Here is a 22,050-nt window from a genome sequence, read left to right as displayed (position 1 = left end):
GATGGCCTGCTGCTTGTGCTGGAGGTGAGTGTGTAAAGCAAATATACCCAGACTTTCTGTGGCAGAGTTCTGAGTGAGTCTAAGGTTGATGGGGTACTGTGTGAGCCGTGAGTGGAGAGTGCTGTGACCTAGGAAAGCGTGGTCTAATAGACGGTGCATGGGACCAGCATTGTTGCCAACTCTTGCAGTTTTATTCCTGAATCTATAACGTTTCGTGTTCTTCTTAATGCCCCAGCTCCTGATGCCAAGTGATTACGTGAGAATCTCGGCTTTCATTTAAAAAATAAGTAACTTTCTGGTGCTCTGGTTGTGGACGAACCTTGAAAACCACAAACCCTAAAGGCTCAAAAGGCGCATAAAAAGGCCTCACATTTATTATTTTTTAATATCTCAGGGTTCTCCAGGTCCTGACTCATGATTCTTGGGTTGGCAATGCCAAGACACCAGGAATTCCTGACTGCTGGGCCAAATGCTTGCTGTCCAACCTCAGGCAAGGCAAAGGGGCTAGACTTTTCAAATCTGGGTGTCCATATAGCTCCCTCAATCCAAACCTGGGCACCTAAATCAGCGGCCTGGTTTTTAGAGGCATTGAGCATGTACAGCTATGGACTTCAAACTGAGTGTAGCCAGGGCTAAAAATGCAGGAGTGGGACTTTTGTTTCAAGATGGATTTTTATTTTTTTTATCTAGATGTAAAGTGTGATACTATTTTCTGGATTCCTTCTCCTCCACCGCAATAGAGACCAGCTATTACACAGTGAACTCACCAAGGGGCATAAGATGCTGCTATGAAGAAGTAGATCACCATCCGGTCAAACATGTGCAGGCAGTGCTCCACTGTTCTAGAGAGAGGACAGACAAACACATGCAGGGAGTTATAGCATGCGGACCCGGCCAGTGGGGAGCAAATGGATTTACTTGGGAAACTAAATAAATGCTAAGATGCAACGTATTGATCAATGAGATGAATATAATGATTCTTAAAGGCTTGATAGCGCTGACGGGCACTAGATATGGTGCTGTGCAAAGCTTCTTCTGCTCCTCTGCACCTTGATGCTGACCTGCAGTATCCCTGTTCTGCTGCTAGCAGGAGTCTCCTGTCACCAGAGATCGCCAGTCGAGCCCAGTTCTCTGGATATTTTAAGTGGTCATAGGGGATAAGATTGAATTGACTCTGCTATCAAGTAGCTACTGTGTGAGAGTCACTGCCCTCTACTGGAAAGAATCAGAACTGCTCAGCTGTGTGTCAGAGGCCCCAGGTGGCTAACCACTAGCAGTTCGTGAGAAGTAGGGGCCTGTGGAAGATGAGGATCTGACATCGGGCCATTTCTGAGAGGCCACATAGTGTAGAACAGTGGCAAACAGAACTCTCAAATAGCTAAGGATTTATTATAACTGATGTCCTAAACTGGGCTAGAACTTAGGTCTCCAGAGGTTCGTGAATCATCTCAGTGTCTAATCCCTTCCCCAGCATACAATGAATATGGAAGATTTGGAAGTTTTTTTAATGTGGAAAATTGTGATTTTTTTTTTCAGTAAAAATTCAAATATAGAAATATTTTGTCTGAAAATCAAAATACTTTGGTGTAGAAATTCTGCTGAGATGCGACATGGGGATTGTAATTTGGGTACCTCTTGCTCTCATCCTTCTCTACAGATCAGGTTCCCCAGTCAGACTACGTCTCCCATGATACACCATGATGTCTCCTCTTGGAGAGGAGAGACTCTACACCATGGGAACTGCTAGTCACAGTGCATCATGGGAGTTTAGCCCATAGAGGATAATGGGGACATCAGGCAACAGATCTGCAGCTCTCATGAGGCACCGTAGCAGCATTTCTGAATTCAAATTTTTTGATTTTTGGCCAAAATATTTCGGTTTTGGGGCATCAGATTTTTCAATGAAAAAACAAAATTTTCCACGGAAAGAAAACATTTTTTTTTAACTATTTCATTTAGTTGAAAACTCAATTTCCCAATTGTCCAGCAGAAGGCAGCAGCTTGCTCCCACACTAGCTGGGGGTAGCAGAGCCAATAAACAGTTTGACAGGATCATAGACTCATAGATATTAAGGTCAGAAGGGACCATTATGATCATCTAGTCTGACCTCCTGCACAATGCAGGCCACAGAATCTCACCCACCCAGTCCTGCAATAAACCTCTCACCTGTGTCTGAGCTATTGAAGTTTTCAAATCATGGTTTAAAGACTTCAAGGTGCAGAGAATCCTCCAGCAAGTGACCCGTGCCCCATGCTACAGAGGAAAGCAAAAAAAACCCAGGGCCTCTTCCAATTTGCCCTGGAGGAAAATTCCTTCCCAACCCCCAGATATGGCGATCAGCTGAACCCTGAGTATGTGGGCAAGATTCACCAGCCAGATACCCAGGAAAGAATTCTCTGTAGTAACTCAGATCCCACCCCATCTAACATCCCATCACAGGCCATTGGGCTTATTTACCAGGAATAGTTAAAGATCAATTAATTGCCAAAATCATATTATCCCATCATTCCATCTCCTCCATAAACTTATCGAGTTTAATCTTGAAGCCAGATAGGTCTTTTGCCCCCACTGCTTCCCTTGGAAGGTTATTCCAGAACTTCACTCCTCTGATGGTTAGAAACCTTCATCTAATTTCAAGTCTAAACTTCCCGATGGCCAGTTTATATCCATTTGTTCTTGTGTCCACATTGGTACTGAGCTTAAATAATTCCTCTCCCTCTCCGGTATTTATCCCTCTGATATATTTATAGAGAGCAAGCATATCTCCCCTCAACCTTCTTTTGGTTAGGCTAAACAAGCCAAGCTCCTTGAGACTCCTTTCATAAGACAGGTTTTTCATTTCTCAGATCATCATAGTAGCCCTTCTCTGTACTTGTTCTAGTTTGAATTCATCCTTCTTAAACATGGGAGACCAGAACTGCACACAGTATTCCAGATGAGGTCTCACCAGTACCTTGTATAATGGTACTAACACCTCATTTTCAACTAGCCCTAATGACTGTGTGTTCAGTAAGAGAGTGTGAGAAGGAGATGGCGCTCAGGTGCTGGCGCGATTAATGGGGAAGTAGAAGCCCACACAAAGTGATGAGAAAAATACTGACGGTGCATGTGTCATTTTTAGCTCTTTGTCCTGCCCATGGTGATTCTAGTCAACTGGCTGTTTCTATCTCTGCCTTCACAACCCTTCTCTATTTGCCCCCAGAGAACAGGGCCTGTAGTGACAAATGGCTTTGCTACCTGAGGTGTCTCTTCTTCCAGGAGATGGTGTGAAAGATGGTGGAGACAGTGAAGAGGCCAGACAAGCCAAACCCATAGATCCATGCTGAGATGGTCTCCCAATGGTCATCTGAGAGGACGTAGAGGATGGAGCTGCCAAGGATGCTGGGGATGATCCAGAACTGGAAGGGAGAAGAACTCCATTGGCCGTCTCTGGCTCATTCATTTAGAGAAGGCCTTTATAGAATAACTATTCTATGGAATAACTATTATCCCTGATTTCCTTTCAGATGGTTCCTCATCTATGGATGAATCTGTCCAGCCCAGCTGAGGGACAGAGGCTGGGACAGGCACTGCTCTGTATTATTTACATGATTTCAGACCCCACTTGCCATGACCAGTCCCCAACACCGCCGCCAGAGAAGACTGTGAGCAGAGCTCCCTCCAAAGCTGGGGCTCAGGAAACTTTTGAGGTTAAAGTTGTGCAAGAAGCCCCCTCCCCATATGGGACAGAGGAGGCACAGAGGGGTAGAGATCAGAGACAGCCCCTCCCAGTGGGGGGCAGAAGGGGCTTAGGGTATTAAATGTCAGAGGCAGCCCCCTCCCGCTGCCCCTTCTTTCTACTCTGATGTGCTTCGAGATCACAGATTTCCCTTCATTCCTTTTATTTTTCATTTTCCTCCATTCATTCCCACCAAGCGGAAAGAAGAGGATCCTGTTGTAAACCTAAGAAAAGAGGCTTCCTGCCCAATTTACCCCGGGGGTCTGGGAAGGGGGATAAATAACAGAATTTGCTTAGTCAAAACTGCTGAACAGTCTATACCTCAGCGAGTGCCCCTGTGAGGAACAGCACAACCACCAGGTCACCCATGGCCATACAAAATGCATGAGCTTCTAAGGTGTCATCTAGGGCTTTCAAAAGGGGTGTTGGAAAAATGAAGCAATCTGATTGGCTCCTAGCTATGGCGTTATCACATGATAACCACATTGTTTGGTCCTCCATGGCCTAGTCACTTGGATGGTATCCAGGGGCCTAATTGCTGACTAAGAAAGGGTTTCTCACAATGCTTTAGAAAAACAAGACTAATTGATATACCTGCCTAGGGCCCAAAGCTTCCCTAAGCTGTTCACATACTGCTTCCAGGGGACAGAGCATGGCCTAGCGGCTAAAGTCCAGAAGTTGCAGAGATGGATTCAGCTCCTGACTCTGCTACTCAATCACAGAACTCAAATTTGGAGAAAGCTTCTCGGGTCACCCACCCTATCTCCCCATCAATGGAGGGCAGTTCCTTACATTGCCTGGTACTGCACCCAGTATAGTTTTAACAACCCCATGCAATGGAGCTTCCACCACTTCTCTTGGAGAGATGACTCCACAGAGCTCAATCTCAAGGAGTTCTTCCTGATATTTAGCATCTGATAGTTGCTACCGAATGCACCGTCTGTAAGATACAACACAAAGCCAGCCGTTCGAATGGAAACTGCCTAAAGCAAGGCTCTGTCCCCTTCATTTAACTCCTGAGAGAGCCCCAGAGAATAGGTGCATAGGGGAAGGTATCTGGAACAGGTATCTTTAGGTTTCTTATTCTGATGCCACCTGCCATCTTTAGGCCCTTTTCTACACCTTATTAAAGGCCCTGATCCAATAGCCATTGAAGCCAATGGGGGTCAGGCTCTAATCTCCAAAAGGCAATGTGTTTTCAAAGTCGTGGGGAAGCATTCCCAAAAGGCAAGGGCTTCTTCATGAGGACTAAAAACCTTCCTAACATCAGACGCTGCCATTGAGTCCAGCCCTGCCCGATCCTAGCACCTCCAGAATTCTCCTGCAGCCGGTGGGCGATTTTCTTGACTCGGGGCTGTGGGATTGGGCCCAGAAAGCAGGCGTGGCTTACAAATAGACTTCCTGGCCTAGAAAAATAAAGACACTCAGCCTTCTGGCTGTGGGTTATCAGGTCACACCCCATCCCTCCGGTGCTGGGGATGCGAGGCCTCATGCCTCCCCATGCACCGGAGGCGAGATAGCCTCATGTTACATGCCACGCCCTGCCACATGTTATTGCCTTACTTACCTCACTCTCAGCCAATCAGATCCTTCCATTCCCCAACAATGCCAGGCCCTCTTATCTTGCCACAACGGCCATCTCCTGCTGTGAAAAAGGAATGTTCCATTTTCACGGAGACCGTAGGGGTGTCCAGCGTGAGCAGTTCTTAGCAAAACACTTTGGTTTTCTAACTAAGTAATGTCACCACATGAAGCAAAATGGGTGGGGGAGAAAAAAACCCCACCTTGATGCAGGCAGGGGTCAAAGCAAGGGGGTGGTCAGGGGAGTGGGTTTGCCCCACAGCTTCCCCTCCTCCTTGGCTGGCGGAGATGAGAGCTCCCCATCCTGTTCCAATCTACTTTGATCAATGGCTGCAGGGATGTATAAAGCCCTGTTATAAAAGTGTCTCAGATCCCCTATGATGTCAGCATTGCAGCCACAGCTCCTGCTTGCTGTCCTCTCATTCAAACTGCTTGCAAGATCTTAGAATCCTAAAAGCATAGGGCTGGAAGGGACCTCAAGAAGTCATCAAGTCCAGATCCCTGCACTGAGGCAGGACCAAGTAAATCTAGACCATACCTGATAGGTGTATGTCCAACCTGCTCTTAAAAACTTCCAACAATGGGGATTCCACAACCTCCCTTGGAAGCCTATTCCAGAGTTTAACTACCCTTAGGATTAGAAAGTTTTTCCTAATATCTAACCTAAATCTCCCTTGCTGCAGATTAAACCCATTACTTCTTCAGTAGACAAGGAAAACAATTGATCACAGTCCTCTTTCTAACAGCCCTTAACGTATTTGACCATTATCAGGTCCCCCCTCAATCTTCTTTTCTCAAGACTAAACATGCCCCGTTTTGTTTTTTTTACTTTTCCTAATAGGTCAGGGTTTTAAACCTTTTATCGTTTTTGTTGCTCTCCTCTGGACTCTCTCCAATTTGTCCACATCTTTCCTAAAGTGTGGTGCCCAAAATTGGTCACAGTACTCCAGCTGAGGCCTCACCAAGGCCAAGCAAAGCAGGACAGTTACCTCTTGTGTCTTACGTACGACGCTTCTCTTCATATGCCCCAGAATGATATTAACCGTTTTTGCAACTGCATCACCATGTTGACTCATATTCAATTTGTGACCCACTCTAACCTCACAGCGTACTACCATGTAGCCATCTACCATCTGGCAACCAGTTATTGCCCATTTTGTGGTTGTGAATGTGAGTTTTCCTTCCTAAGTGTGGTACTTTGCACTAATCTTAATTGAATTTCATCTTGTTGAATTCAGACCAATTTTCCAATTTGTCAAGGTCCTTTTGAATTCTAATCTTGTCTTCCAAAGTGCTTGCTATCCCTCCCAGCTTGGTGCCACTTGCAAATTTTATAAGCATGCTCTCCGTTCCATTATCCAAGTCATTAATGAAAATATTGAAGAGAACCAGACCTAGACTGACCCCTGAGGGCCCCCCTATATACACCCATTAAGTTCAACAGCAAACCATTGATAACTAGGACTCCATGTTTGTCATGGAAGTCACAGATTCTGTGACTTGCTGTGACCTCCATGACTTCTTCAGCAGCTGGTGTGCCTAACCCCTGGGCCGCCCAAGCAGCTGGCCCTGGGAATAGCTGCTCAGGCAGCCTTGGTGACAGCTCCGCAGCCAGCTGCTTGAGCAGCCCTGCAGCCAACTGCACCGGCTGCTGCTCTGCTGGCCCTGGTAGCTGGTTCCAGGGACCGCCCGAGCAATGGCTAGTGCGGCTGGCCACAGGGACCACCTGATCAGTGGTCCTGGGGGCAACCAGAGCAGTGGCTGGCCTCAGGGGTCCCCCCGGTGGTGGCTGGAGCAGCCACTGGTCCCCCAGGGTTCAACCCATGGTGGCAGCTGAAGCAGCTGCTGGCCTCCCCGGAGCTTCCCCCCTCCACTGGTGCCATGGGATCCCTCACCCCCCCCCCAGCATCTCCACCCTAAGATTCAATCAGGGGTATTTATGGTATAAATCATTGACAGGTCATTGGCCGTGATTTTTTGTTTCTTATCCGTGACCTGTCCATGACTTTTACTAAAAATACCCATGATTAAATTGTAGCCTTATTGATAACTACTCTTTGAATCACAGGTTTCAGAGTAGCAGCCGTGTTAGTCTGTATTCGCAAAAAGAAAAGGAGTACTTGTGGCACCTTAGAGACTAACAAATTTATTAGAGCATAAGCTTTCGTGAGCTATAGCTCACTTCACTGCTGGTGATGGCTTATCTTAAGTGATCACTCTCCTTACAGTGTGTATGATAAACCCATTGTTTCATGTTCTCTGTGTGTGTGTATATAAATCTCTCCTCTGTTTTTTCCACCAAATGCATCCGATGAAGTGAGCTGTAGCTCACGAAAGCTTATGCTCTAATAAATTTGTTAGTCTCTAAGGTGCCACAAGTACTCCTTTTCTTTTTACTCTTTGAATATGGTCTTTCAACCAGTTGTCCACCCACCTTATAGTAAATTCATCTAGATCCCATTTCCCTCGTTTGCTTATGAGATTGTCACGTGTCAAAACCCTTACCAAAAATCAAGATATATCATGTGTACTGTTTCCCCCAACCACTAGGCCTGTAACCCTGTCAAAGAAGGAAAATAGGTTGGCCTGGCATGATTTATCCTTGACAAATTTATGCTGGCTATTCCTTATAATCGTAGTATCCTCTAGGGGCTTACAAATTGATTGTTTAATCATTTGTTCTAGTATCCTGACTGCTCTGTGATTCCCGGGTTCCTCTTTGTTCCCCCTTTTAAAGATAGATACTATGTTTCCCCTTCCCTAGCCCTCTGGGAGATCACCCGTCCTCCATCAGTTCTTGAAGATAATTGCTGATGGTTCTGAGATTGCATCAGCTAATTCCTTAGTTTTTAGGATGAATTTAATCTGGCCCTGCCAACTTGAGTACATCTAACATATCTAAATATTCTTTAACCTGTTCTTTCCCTATATTGGCCTGAGTTCCTTCCCCCTGGTTAATATTAATTGTATTGAGTATCTGGTCACCATTAACCTTTTTGGTGAAAACTGAAGTAAAATAGGCATTAGACACCTCAGCCTTAAAGTCTGATTTTTTTAAAGTCTGCTTTCATTGTCCTCACTGTGCTGCTCTCGCTCCTTCTTTTCCTTAGAATGGGGAAATCGATCATTTCATGATCACTTTCACCCAAGCTACCACCCAAGATTATATGTGTCAGGTCAGAGTCACTTACAATGAGCCCTGACTCTTACTTAAAAGCCACCAGAGACTAAAGGAGACGTGGCGAGCTCCTGCAAACAAGCTCCTGGCCGTGTGTATGTGCAGTGACTGGGTGTGCAGACTTCAGGTGTAGCTGAGCACATCCCAGCCCTTGAGCGCCAGTCAGAAGATGCAACCCTAAATGTAATTTACATTCAACCTGTGATGGCTCCTGAACCCACTTGTAAGGGAACAGGGAGTGGAGCAAGCCCTAGCTTTGCCTTCCATTCTGGGAACACAATGGGGAGCTGAGACCCATACACCTCTGCCTTCCCGCCAGATGTGCCTCCCCACCCACCAAGGCAACGCGAAGGTGACTCACGGCGTGCGTGGCACAGTTCGCTGCGTGCTCATACTCCGTTGGCTGGTATCTCCGGTTGGACGGGACCCTGTGATTCATAAACCTTGAACGAGAAACCGGGAAGGAAGCAGGGTCAGAGGGCGGAGTCCTGGGGCAGGGCCACAATGCATGTATTGATCATGTCGGATCAGTTACACTTGGGATTGGGTTCTGGTGAGTGTGGCGCCCTCCAGGTAACCCAATCCCAGCTCTGGGAGCATGGATTGGAAGCGTTGGTGCTCTAATTCTAGCTCTGCCAATGCTCTGTGATGGGTTCTGCAGAGCGGCATTCATGTGCAGGCCTAGAGCTCACTGGGAGCAGCTGATGTGTATGTTCCTGCATCCTCTGACCCCACAGTGGCTCCTAAGTACATCTGCCACGCTAACTAAACTCAGTGTTGCCTATTGGTCTGGTCCCAGCAGTGTCTGAAGGAGCTGATGACTGCACCCTCTCTGCTCACACACCGCTGCACTCACCTTTCCATTCATCATGCACCCTTCACCCTGTGCGGTCACTTTCCAACAGCCCCCACTGGCCAGGGAAACAAGAGTTGCAAGATCACCCCTGAGTTTCGGTCTCTGATGTAGTGCACACTCCCTCCCATGGCTGGTTTAGGACTCTTTAGTGTGTCAAGCAAGCAGCTTCTTGGGTAGACACTTTCTCTATGCTGGATGACCACCTCTGAGCTACACTCACTTATAGAATCATAGATAGATTCATAGATACTAAGGTCAGAAGGGGCCATTCTGATCATCTAGTCCGACCTCCTGCACAGCGCAGGCCACAGAATCTCACCCACCCACTCCTACAAAAACCTCACCTATGTCTGAGCTATTGAAGTCCTTAAATCATGGTTTAAAGACTTCAAGGAGCAGAGAAGCCTCCCTCCAGTCACCCATGCCCCATGCTACAGAGGAAGGCGAAAAATCTCCAGGGCCTCACCAATCTGCCCTGGAGGAAAATTCCTTCCCGACCCCAAATATGGCGATCAGCTAAACCCTGAGCATATGGGCAAGATTCACCAGCCAGATACCCAGGAAAGAATTTTCTGTAGTAACTCAGATCCCATCCATCTAATATCCCATCTCAGGGGATCAGTCCTATTTACCCTGAATATTTAAAGATCAATTACTTACCAAAATCCCATTATCCCATCATACCATCTCCTCCATAAACTTATCGAGTAGAATCTTAAAACCAGATAGATCTTTTGCCCCCACTTCCCACAGCTACATGTGCCCACGAGATGCCACGTATGGGAGGATCCTGGGTCAACAGGCTACTGCTATGCAAGACTCAAACTCAGCCAGCAAGGGGCCACTCCAGGGGATGCTGACACTGAGATGTCGAGAAATGGCATGTGCTAATGCTCTTAAAGAGGGAAGATCAGAAGAGGTGTCCCCTAAAATTCCTCTGGCCCTGTTGACAGCGACTGACTTTCCCTTACCCTAGTGATATCTTGCCACCTCGGGAAACTGAGCACAGCTCAAATATTCACACACAACCCCCTGAGAAGATGCACTTGTTATTTTAGGAGGCATATCCCAGCTCTGTTAGGAAGGAAGGCTCCACGGGGAAATGTGGGCAATACTGCCAACTGTCTGAGTTCAGGGTTGGAATGAGGAGGCCAGGGGAAGAGAGAGAGAAAACTGCTTGCACACGTAAGAAAGACAGCGTTCTGGATCTTCGAGTCCCACTTGGATTCACTGGGCCAAGGCCTATTTCTGTGTGCTAGCTCCTTCCACAGGCTGGGCTTGGAACTGCACAGCTTTCCGCTGTAGGCGCAGGGTGCTCTCAGCCAGGCACAAAAAATAGGGTTACAGAGTCCTAACAGCAAGGATATAGATCCACTTCTCAAAACCACCGCTTTGCCCAGCACTTTCACCACAGCTCAGGGGAGGGGAAGGACGGACACACAGATGGTGATAGGGAAAACTGGCGGGAGGAGGAGGAGCTGAACTGGTGAGAGGGAATTTTCCTGTCTATAGCACCTTCCATCCAAGGATCTAAAGCACTTAAAAAGTAACCATGGAACAGTTAAGCCTGACAGCACTCCAACGAGGTAGGCTTGGTGTTATGATCTTCATTTTACACTTGGAGAAACTGAGGCACTGAGAAGTGATGTTACTTGGTAAATGACTCTCAGCAAATCAACCACAGAGACAAGCTCTGATCCCCTGAGTCCCATGTGCTACACATAGGCCATTCTGCCTCTCTAAGGTTAAACAGCATGCGCCATATTCTTCTCTCAGCGATTCCAGTGCAGTTCCATTGATGTTGGGGGCACTGGAGGGTGGTGAACCTGTGGGGGAAGCAAATTTGGCCTCACCATTGACACTCTGCCTTGAGTTGTCAGCCTTTACATGACGCCTTTTCTCTAACAGCAGATGGGGAAGCCACTGCACTGCCCGCTCTCAGTGCTGCCTGTTGCAGGGGGTGGCACGCCCCTTTTATGGTATGTGGATGGAAAAGAAAGGACAGCTGGGGGGGCATAATGGTGGCAGCCAAAAGAAGGGGTGAGGGAAACCAATCATCATAGGACCTCCTCCATGTTTGGCCAAGAGAGGAAGAGTCCCAAGGCCTAGCTTGCCCTCACACCATCATTTCACAGCTGTGTGCCTCTGATTTTGTGTTGTGGTGCGTGCCTGTGTGTGTATACCTGAATAAGACAGAAAATGTCACACTTTACATTCCTCTCTATTCATTTAGATGGGATATTGCACTAATATGCCTTTGCTTTCTGCACTCTACCTCTGTATATTTCTAAGGATTCCCCCACCTGAAGATACAAGCAGCCCATCTCAGTGCAAACTGCTGCAGAGGAACAACACAAACCATGCTCTCATGGACACTTTAGTTTTGATTTGCTCTCTCTTAATCTGAAGTATCCGATTGCTCTCGATGTTTGAAGAAACACAATGATTTACCTCACCAGATCTAAACCCCGATAAAGAAATAATTGGGGATTGTCAGTTGCTAGGTGTATCCATCTAAACTTCAACATACAAGAGTAGACAAGATTAGACTAGATGTAGTAGACTAAGATGTGTCTCCATAGTGAAAAACATATCCAAGATAATGAAGGCTGGACAAAGTGTAGGGTTCATACTTGGGCATGGGATAATCAAGGCCATATGCCCTAATCAAAGGGATTGAGCTACGGAGTGGAGCATTTGGTGTTACTGTCATCTTCAGAATAAGTATTCAATTGCTAATGGTGTCTAAAATGCAGCTTTAGTGTCACAGTTGTGTTCTTCGTCTATGGCATGACTCTGGGATGTTACACCTTGTCAAGGCAATGCCCTATTAAGAATGACTATAGTCCACATAAAACCAGATGTAGAAGGGTCAACGTGTGCTGTTATACCTGTGCCACTGCCAGTGTGGTCAATGGGGACTGCATAGGTGAAACTGTGTGTGGAATTTGACCTGCTAAGCACATCTAGAGCAAAGTACCCTATCGGGGTTTAGGCGAGCTAGCTGGCTACTCTTCCCTGGCAAATACAGCACTGTTTTAAGAGCTTTTTGAGGAAGAAACAGCTGTTTGCCCTTTGCAGCAACACTTATTAGATAGTGAGACACAATTGTATTATCTCTACAATATCAGATCAGTGTATCTGGGAATCTCCAGCAGAGAGACATAACCATGTTATTTCTGGTATATTACACGTCAGCACACAGAGACCTACAGAACAGCATCCAAGGTACCTATTCTTCCTTAGCTGTGTACAAGTAAGCCCTACTGAAGCCAATGGGAGTTCCTTATATCCTGCTAGGGCAGTGTCATGCCCCAGGATCCTATGCACAGGGATCTGACTCTTATGGGTGCTGTGCTGAAACATAGCAGCAAAGAACCTCCAGCACTGAGGCATGGCTCCATTGCATAGCAGCATCCGTTAGGATCTTACAGCACAGATGTAACATGGTAGCGATATCATGGTCATCAGCAGGACCTGAACCTTCAGCATTCAAAACCAGCACTTCCGCCCATGCCACTTGAACCAAAGGAATCTAACATTTAGGGTACGCCTACAGTATGAAATTATTTCAAAATTATTCTATTTGAATTTTTGGAAGCAATTTTATACATTCGGTCTTCTGTGTCCCCATTAAAGTGCGTGAATTCGGCGGAGTGGGTCCACGGTACCGAGGCTAGCATCAAATGTCAGAGCTGTTCACTGTGGGTAGCTATCCCACAGTTCCTGCAGTCCCCGCCACCCATTGGAATTCTGGGTTAAGCTCCCAGTGAATGATGGGGCAAAAACATTCTCGCGGGTGTTTCTAGGTATGTGTCATCAGTTGCTCCTCCCTTCGTGAAAGCTACGGCAGACAATCATTTTGCACCTTTTTGGCATGCAGACACCATACTGCTTTCAGCAGACGGTGCACTGCTGCTCTCCTGCTACTATGAATCCACCTCGCATTTTCTCTCATCTTCCTATGTAATCTCTAGTATCTACTCTTTCTCTTCCTCATCGAACGCTTCTGCTGCCAACTCTGCTCGGCCATTGTGAACCGAGCAGCACAGCTTCTGCCGCCAACTCTGCTCTCCCACTATTGCCACGCTTCCAAGCTTCTCCATGTTGTCTGTCCTGGGCTCCCGCCTCCATGAAAGCTACAAAAGACAACCATTTCCTGCCTTTTTTTGGCTATCGTGAACCGAACAGCATCGCTTCCACTGCCACTCTGCTCTCCTATGTTTCATGTCCTTTTTCCAGGATTACCCGTTCAGGCGCCATAGCCATGGAGCCCGCTCAGAACTCCACTGCAGTTTTGACCATTGTAAATATCTTGCGCATTATCCAGTAGTATGTGCAGTACCTGCAAAACCGGGCGAGGAAGCGACAACAGCACGATTACTATACTGATGAGAACATGGACACAGACTTCCTAGAAGCACGGCATGTGGCGATTGGTGAGATCATGGTGGTGTTGGGCCAGGTTCATGCCATGGAACACTGATTCTGGGCTCAGGAAACAAGTACAGACTGGTGGGACCACATAGTGTTGCAGTTATGGGATGATTCCCAGTGGCTGCAAAACTTTCGTATGCGTAGGGCCACTTTCATGGAACTTTGTGACTTTCTGTCCCCTGCCCTGAAGCTCAAAGACACCAAAATGAGAGCAGCCCTCACAGTTGAGAAGCGAGTGGCCATAGCCCTGTGGAAGCTTGCAATGCCCGACAGCTACCGGTCAGTCAGGAATCAGTTTGGAGTGGGCAAATCTATTGTGGGGGTTGCTGTGCTGCAAGTAGCCAACACAATCATTGACCAGCTGCTATCAAGGGTAGTGACTCTGGGAAATGTGCAGACCATTGTGGATAGCTTTAATGCGCTGGGGTTCCCTAACTGCAGTGGGGCGATAGATGGAACGCATATCCCTATCTTGGCCCCAGAACAGCTCGGTGGCCAGTACATAAACCGCAAGGGGTACTTTTCCATGTTGCTGTAAGCAAGGGACGTTTCACCGACATCAACGTGGGATGGACGGGAAAGGTGTATGACGCTCGCATCTTCAGGAACTCTGGTCTGTTTGAACAGCTGCAGGAAGGGACTTACTTCCCAGACCAGAAAATTACTGTTGGGGATGTTGAAAGGCCTATAGTTATCCTCGGGGACCCAGCTTACCCCTTAATGCCATGGCTTATGAAGCCGTACGCAGGCACCCTGGACAGTAGTAAGGAGCAGTTCAACTATAGGCTGAGCAAGTGCAGAATGGTGGCAGAATGTGCTTTAGGATGTTTGAAAGCATGCTGGTGCAGTTTACTGACTTGGTTAAATCTCAGCACAACCAATATTCCAATTGTAATTGCTGCTTGTTGTGTGCTCCACAATATCTGTGCGAATAAGGGGGAGACATTTATGGCAGGGTGGGAGGTTAAGGCAACTCGCCTGGCTGCCAATTTCATACAGCCAGACAACAGGGCGATTAGAAGAGCGCAGCAGGGCGCGCTGCACATCTGAGAAGCTTTGAAAGCCAGTTTCATGACTGGCCAAGGTACGGTGTGACAGTTGTGTTTGTTTCTCTTAAAGTTACCAGCCTCCTATATATATATATATATATGAAAAGAAATAAAGTCACAATTGTTTAAAAACCATTCTTTATTATTTGTTGCACAAAACATTGAGAGAAATAAGAAGCTAGATGGGGTGGAGGGGCAGTTATTGGGTTAGGGGGGTGGAGGAGGAAGGAAGGACAAGTCCAGAAACCAAATCAAAATTTTGGATATGCCAGCTTTCTGCTACTTGTGCAATCCTCTGGGGTTGACTGTGTGGGTCCCCGTAGCCTCCCCCCCATGTTCTTGGGCATCTAGGTGAGGAGGATATGGAATTTGGGGAGGAGGGAGGGTGGTTATACAGGGGCTGCAGCAGCAGTCTGTGGTCCTGCTCCCTTTCCTGCATTAGATCCACCATACAGCGGAGCATGTCAGTTCGCTCCCCCATGAGCTTGACTATAGCATCCTGCCTGCTCTCATCACGCGTGTCCCTCCTCTCTTCGTATTCATGTAACTCTTTACACGATTCCGCAATTGTTTGCCTCCACGCATTCAGCTGGGCCCTATCAGTGTGGGAGGACTGCATGAGCTCGGCGAACATGTCATCCTGAGTTCGTTTTTTCCACCTTTTAATCTGGACCAGCCTCTGGGACTGAGTAGATAGGGCCACGTTGAAACATTTGCACCTGAGGGAGGAGAAAAAGGGAGGATAGTATTTTAAAAGATACATTTTAGAGAACAAAGGGGACACTCTTTCTCAGTGAAACAGGCAATTCATAGTACACAGCACATGTTCTTTCTGTACAAGGTCGCATTTTGCCTCTTATACCAAAGTACCTGCCACTTTGGTGTGAGTAAGCCATCACATGCGGCAGGGCAACAGAATTCAGCTTGAAGGCAGCCATAGTAAGCCCTAGGGGCACGTGGGGTTCTGCTTCTTCAGCATTCATTTCAATGCTTTCAAACTGCCGGGCCCCCCATAGCAAGCAATGCCTGGTGGGTTTGCTATATAAAAGGGCTTTCTGGGATGATCGCTTCACACAACACCCTCCCCCACCCACACACACTGTGTGGCTCCGATGAGGTTCTGAGCAGGGATGAGCCCTTTAATCTAAACGCAGACAGCCCAGCACGGCTGGGTTTTCCCCCATCCCCTACTGCGTGGCTCCAATTAAGCTCTCACTCACCAGAACTGCCTTCTCCAGGGTCATGGTCCGGGAGCCTGCCTTGGGAGTGGGGGAAGGCTATTGGCTCCAGCGTTAAGAATAGTTCCTGGCTAGCGGGGGAAACGGATTCCCCACTTGCTGCCTGTGCAGTACTCCTCCTCCTCCTCCTCCTCCTCTTCGTCCTCCAACTCATCCTCCTCTCTCCGTGGTACTCCCCCCTTGCAGATGTCCATGGACAGTGGTGGGGTAGTGGTGGCATCACCCCCCATAATTGCATGCAGCTCACGATAGAAGCAGCATGTATGGGGCTGTGACCCAGAGTGCCCGTTCGCCTCCCTGGCTTTTTGGTACGCTTGCCTGAGCACCTTGATTTTTGTATGACACTGCTCTGTGTCCCTGGAGTAGCCTCTTTCCGTCATGGCCCTGGAGACTTTAGCGTATGTATTTGCGTTTCTTTTTTTGGAACATAGTTCTGCATAACAGATTCGTCTCCCCAACATGCGATGAGATCCAGTACCTCCCGTTCGGACTATGTTGGAGCTCGTCTGCGAATTCGGGACTGCATGGTCTCTTGTGATGGTGGACTCTGCATGGTCGCCTGTGATGGTGGATTGTGCTGATGGTCACCTGTGCTGATGGTGACCAAACAGGAAATTCAAAAGTTCCCAGGGCTTTTACTGCCTACCTGGCTAGTGCATCGGAGTTGAGAGTATTGTCCAAGCGGTCATTCTGGGATAGCTCCCGGATGCCAATAACGTTGAATTGCATCCACAGTACCTGTAACCCGGAACTGTGATCTCGATTTTAGCACTACTACACTTGCCAAAGTGGAGTACAGAAATTGGATTAAAGAGCCCTTTAAATCAAAAAAACTGGTTTGGTCGTGTGGATGGAATCAGTTTTATTTCGAAGTAATTCGGCTAATTCCGAAATAACCGCGTACTATAGACCAGGCTTTAGTGTCACCTAGTAGCAGGATTTATCTTTGCTGGGGCCAGTCACCATAGGAACACACAGCCACACAAAGTGCTCACTTGCACGTTCACTTGAGTGCAATAGCAGCACCCCAGCAGTGCTCCTGTAGGTGCTCTCAGGTGGGAAGGAGCTGGAGCCATGGCCTATGCTTTCCCCCTCCACGGGCTGGCAGAGTGGGCCAGCCATAGAGAGGAGTGCATGCTGCACCCGCCTAAGGGCTGGCATGTTCCCCTGGCTTGTCTGGGAGCTTGCCTCCTGGAATGGCTCAGTTCTGCATCACCCAGTGCAGGCCCATGTCCAGTTATTATTCTCTATTTGCCCAATGGTAGGACTGAAAGGCCCCCCTGCTTCTTGGCAGGGGGTTAGACTAGATGACCCTAGCGGTCTCTTCTAACCCTGTAATTCTACGATTCTAGTTCCTAGGTGCTGAACACTGAGGAAGACGACACCCTTCACACCCAAGCAAGAAATCCCAGGGTCTAACACAGCTGGCTCACAGCCTGGCCTCACTGCCATGGTTAGACCTGGTTTGTATAAAAATAAACCAATGCTGAACTGACCAACCTGGCTCTAACCTGTCACTGAGACTTAGGCCTGTTCTGTTCAGTCGGGGCTACTCTTGTGGGACACACATGGGTGCATTTACTACTCAACTTCCCTGGCCCTGTTTATTAGTCTCACTAATAGGCTTTAATAACCCCCCCCGAGCCAGGCCCCAGCAAACAAAGAGAGCTTTGGCTCTGTTAATTCCCCGCCTGAGCCTGGATTTTGTTCACATTCCTTCCCAACATCCTGTAACAATCTCTCTCCAACAACAGGACATTATTTTACTGTACAGTTGCTAGGTAACTGTCCAGAGCCTCACTGAAACCCCATCTGGGTGCTTTTCTTTCTTTCTTTCTTTCTTTCTTTCTTTCTTTCTTTCTTTCTTTCTTTCTTTCTGCATGGCCCAGACGTTCAGGGTTCTGCGGTGATGTCACAGTTTCCATGGAAACACGCATGAGCAGATTTCTTTTAAAAAACAAAACCTCACTTTGTCTCTCGCCCATGCCGACTCTGATGATCGTTATTATTATTATTATTATTATTAATAATAAAAGCGAGGCTGACCTCAGGGGCATGTGTCACGCTGGTTCCCACAGGCCCTTGGGATGGAGGAGTGCGCCCTTCGAACTTGGGCAGGGAAGTAAATGTCTGGGAATGGCAGAACTGAATACCAGCATGTAAGGATATCCTCACACACACAAACACAGAGTGTAGCTAGGTCAGGGGACCGGATGGCTCAAGGGCCTGGGAGTGGGAGCTGGCATTTGTTGGAAATTCAGCTCTGGTCAGTCTACCTAGGTTCTGATAAAAGCATCCCTCACTGTATTATCTGACAGGTTTCAGAGTAGCAGCCGTGTTAGTCTGTATTTGCAAAAAGAAAAGGAGTACTTGTGGCACCTTAGAGACTAACAAATTTATTAGAGCATAAGCTTTCGTGAGCTACAGCATCCGATGAAGTGAGCTGTAGCTCACGAAAGCTTATGCTCTAATAAATTTGTTAGTCTCTAAGGTGCCACAAGTACTCCTTTTCTTTTTGTATTATCTGAGTGGCTCCCAAGAGATCAGATGTAACTTCACAATAGGCCAATGGCTTAATTTTGCTGCCTTCCTCCCCTGAGGTAGCCAGGGCTGTGGTTTTATGTATTTATTTCCCTCTCTCATCTCTTCTACTTCTCTCTCTCTCTCTTTTACTTCTTGCCTTCACATCTTTGACTGTGTCTACACTATGCACCTTACAGCGGCACAGCGAAGGTCTCCTGTATAGCGGCTTTGTGCCGGCGGGAGAAAGCCCTCCCACTGGCATAATTAAACCAGCCCCAACAAGCATCGGTAGCTATGTCAGCAGGAGAGCATCTCCTGCCGACATATCACTGTTCACACCGGCACTTCTGTCAGTGAAACTTATGTGGATCAGGGGTGTGGCTTTTTTCCACACCCCAACCAACAAGTTTTGCCAACAAAAGTGCTAGTATAGACAAAGCTTTTGTTTCCTCCTCCCTTTGGGTATGTCTACACTTAAACCACTACAGCAGCTCAGCAGCAGCGTTTCAGTTGCGCCTCTGTAGCACATCAGCATAGACATTATCGACACCAAGAGAAGGGGTTCTCCCATCGGCATAGATAATTCACCTGTCAGAGAGGTGGTTGGGTCTGTGGGGTCTCTGGGGCTAGTCTACACCTGAAAACCTACATTGGCATAGCTGTGTCTCTCAGGGGTGTGAAAAATCCATCCCTCTGAGAGATGTCGCTATGCCAACCTAACCTCCAGTGTAGACAGCGCTAGGTCCTCGGAAGAATTCTTCCATTAACCTAGCTATCACCTCTTGGGTAGGTGGACTAACCACAGCAATGGGACAGAATCCCAACCACCACTGTAGTGCGTGTCTACACTGACATGCTGCAGCTTTGCTGCTGTACCATGTAAAGTGTAGACATAGCTGAAGTGAGCATCATGCTCTATGTCAAGGCAGAGGGATTTCAGATCATTTTTCCCCGTCAGTAGTGACTGATGGTCCTCACACTCCGATGAGCCAGTTTCGGGGGGAGGCTAGAGAGGGAGACCAAGGAGTTTAATTATTTTCATTTTAAATGTAGAACTCACCTTTTGCCACTGTCTGTGCAAAACCAGATCTACAAACAGGCCTACAAAGCAGTGGTGAGGAACGCGGCTCTCCAATTAAAAAGAAGCCCTTCCTAACTTGACCCACCTCTTCCAAAGCAGCCAGGAGCCTTGGGCTCAGTCAGACCAAGCATGGAGCCTCTGCTGAACACACTCCAGCCCCTCACGTAGAAATGCAGGGCTGTTAGCCCAAGTGTCTAGGTTGTTTTTAGATGCTGAGCTGATAGTCTCAGTCCAATTCCACATGAACAGGCAACACCAACCACCTTCCTTGTTGATAGCCACAGGACAGACTGGGGCTGGAGGAAGTCTGCTCATGCCTAGAGGTGGCTTCTTTAATCAGGGGTGGAAAGGTTGTCATGGAGCTGTCTGTGCTGTGCTTTGTTCTGTGGACAAGCCAAGGAATTCAGTCTCTAGGGCTCCCAGTCCAGCACTTTCACCAGCACCAATTTAACACAAAAGTATTTGATAAGTAAAAAACAATAGCAGCTGGGCAGCAGCTGATGTGGCTGGAGATGCCCACGGCCCTATGGGGATCTAGATTTATTAACTAAGACCTGTCCAAAGACTCCACAAAGAATACAACACAGGTACCTAACTTCCCAGTCGGTCAAATTGCCTGTCACTGCTCTCAGGGCCACCAATGGGAATGGAAAGTAACTCCATCAATGTCAGTCAAGTTGTTCTGGACTCATATACCAAAATAACTGAGAGAAGAATCTGACCACTGAGTGCTCCATCTAGTAGATCTGTATTTGACTGGGGGCTTACGTAGCCCTTATAAAATTCTACATATTCATTTGCCTGGGATAACCTTTTTTGAGTACGATTAGATTTTGCCACTCTCATCCCCTCTCACTCCCTTTGTTAACTGTCATCCCTCGCTGTGGTACATTTAAATTCAAATGTTGTAGACTGAATGCTTTGTGCCAAGGACTTGTCTGTAATGCCTCAGGCAAACCTACAATATAAATAAGACCCCCATTAGCATCCTGGGACGGGAGAGGCAATAGATTTTATGCCTGGGCTGGTATTTCCACAGCCCGTTTGCAAGGTTGTGTTCAAAGGAGAATTGAGGAGACAGACAGATTTTCAAAGCTCTTTGGGAGCTGAGCGGGCACAAAATTGTGCCTTTGAAAGTCTGACCCCCTAGTTTCAGAGTAGCAGCCGTGTTAGTCTGTATTCACACAAAGAAAAGGAGTACTTGTGGCACCTTAGAGACTAACAAATTTATTAGAGCATAAGCTTTCGTGAGCTACAGCTCACTTCACTCCAAATGCATCCGATGAAGTGAGCTGTAGCTCACGAAAGCTTATGCTCTAATAAATTTGTTAGTCTCTAAGGTGCCACAAGTACTCCTTTTCTTTTGACCCCCTAGTGAGTTTCTTTGCAGCTTAAAGTTAGCGAGCTGCAAAGCTGGAGATTGGATCATGTAACTGATTTCCCATTTGCTCTGCCTACATTTTGATACACATTGGAGTGCCCACAGCCTGAGCTTTCAACCCCTGGGGATTCATCCGCTCTAATCCAAGGCGGCTTTGGTTTCATGGCAGTTTCAAAGTAACCATGCGCTGTCATGGTCCCTCCGTCTCCTGGGTTGTTCTCCTCATTCCCAAACCCCACAAGGTCTTTCTCCTCAGCCTCAACAAATCAGGAAGGTCTGTCTCCCCTTACAGACCCCATGTAAACCAATGCCTACAGCTTCCTTGCCAGAAGCCCCAAAGAATAGAGAGGATGTCTCCTGGGCTCTGCAGCAGCAAATCAAGTAGCCACTCCCCAAGTGCCTTCCAGTGCATGTTCAATGGGGCATTCTGAACAGACTTCCTAGCAGCAGCTGGGCTGGTTGCATTGATCAGACAAAGCAAAGCACCTTCTAACCAGGTGCAATTAGTGATGTCTAGATGATCAGAACATGCAGCACCTAAATTTGCCTGTTCAAATGAGAATAGGCTGTTCTAACTGTACTTTGTCCTCCTCAGGCTCCTTACTGCTCACAAACCCTATCCTCCTACCCAGCTCCTCTTTGTACTGCAAGCTTGATCCTGCAAAGTGCACGACGCCCTTGGCACTTGTTGACAATGCACACACCCCTGTGATGGTGGGGCCTGCTGTGCTCCGGAGGAGGGTGAGTGGTGGAATGGCTCCCTGTGGGGGAACAGCTTTAATTTCCACCAGGGGCAAAATGGGAGCCCAGCTGCTCGAGGATGCTGAGAGGCTGTGATAGCTGGGTGCTTCTCCCAGCCACAATAACCACAGCTGGCCCTAGCCAGCACCAGCCATGTTTTGGTCTGCCCTGGAGTCCTGCAACTGGGGAGGTTGCTGGTACTCTGCCTCACGGCAGCCTTCGCCCGCCCCACACCCGGGCTTTCCATTGCTGGGGCCTGCAGACAT

General features: G+C 47.7%; 1 protein-coding gene across 3 annotated transcripts in view; it reads right to left on the bottom strand.

Moving 5' to 3' along the window:
* Nucleotides 1–22,050, bottom strand: part of MMD2 (monocyte to macrophage differentiation associated 2) — a 57,319-nt gene that overhangs the window by 12,238 nt on the left and 23,031 nt on the right. For all 3 annotated transcript variants that reach the window (XR_006274784.1, XM_038420829.2, XM_043493892.1), the window contains exons 2-4: nucleotides 8,840–8,921; nucleotides 3,239–3,399; nucleotides 768–842 (exon numbers count right to left, since the gene is read on the bottom strand). Coding sequence is in view for 2 of the 3 variants with exons in the window: in XM_038420829.2 (XP_038276757.1) it covers nucleotides 768–842; nucleotides 3,239–3,399; nucleotides 8,840–8,921 (318 nt within the window). In the remaining variant the exon portion in view is untranslated. The remainder of the gene's footprint in view (nucleotides 1–767; nucleotides 843–3,238; nucleotides 3,400–8,839; nucleotides 8,922–22,050) is intronic.

This window comes from Dermochelys coriacea, chromosome 10 (genome assembly GCF_009764565.3).
Source record: "Dermochelys coriacea isolate rDerCor1 chromosome 10, rDerCor1.pri.v4, whole genome shotgun sequence".
Taxonomy (NCBI): Eukaryota; Metazoa; Chordata; order Testudines; family Dermochelyidae; genus Dermochelys; species Dermochelys coriacea.
The sequence above is the reverse complement of the archived record's forward strand: the minus strand, read 5'-3'. Positions and strand labels throughout refer to the sequence as shown.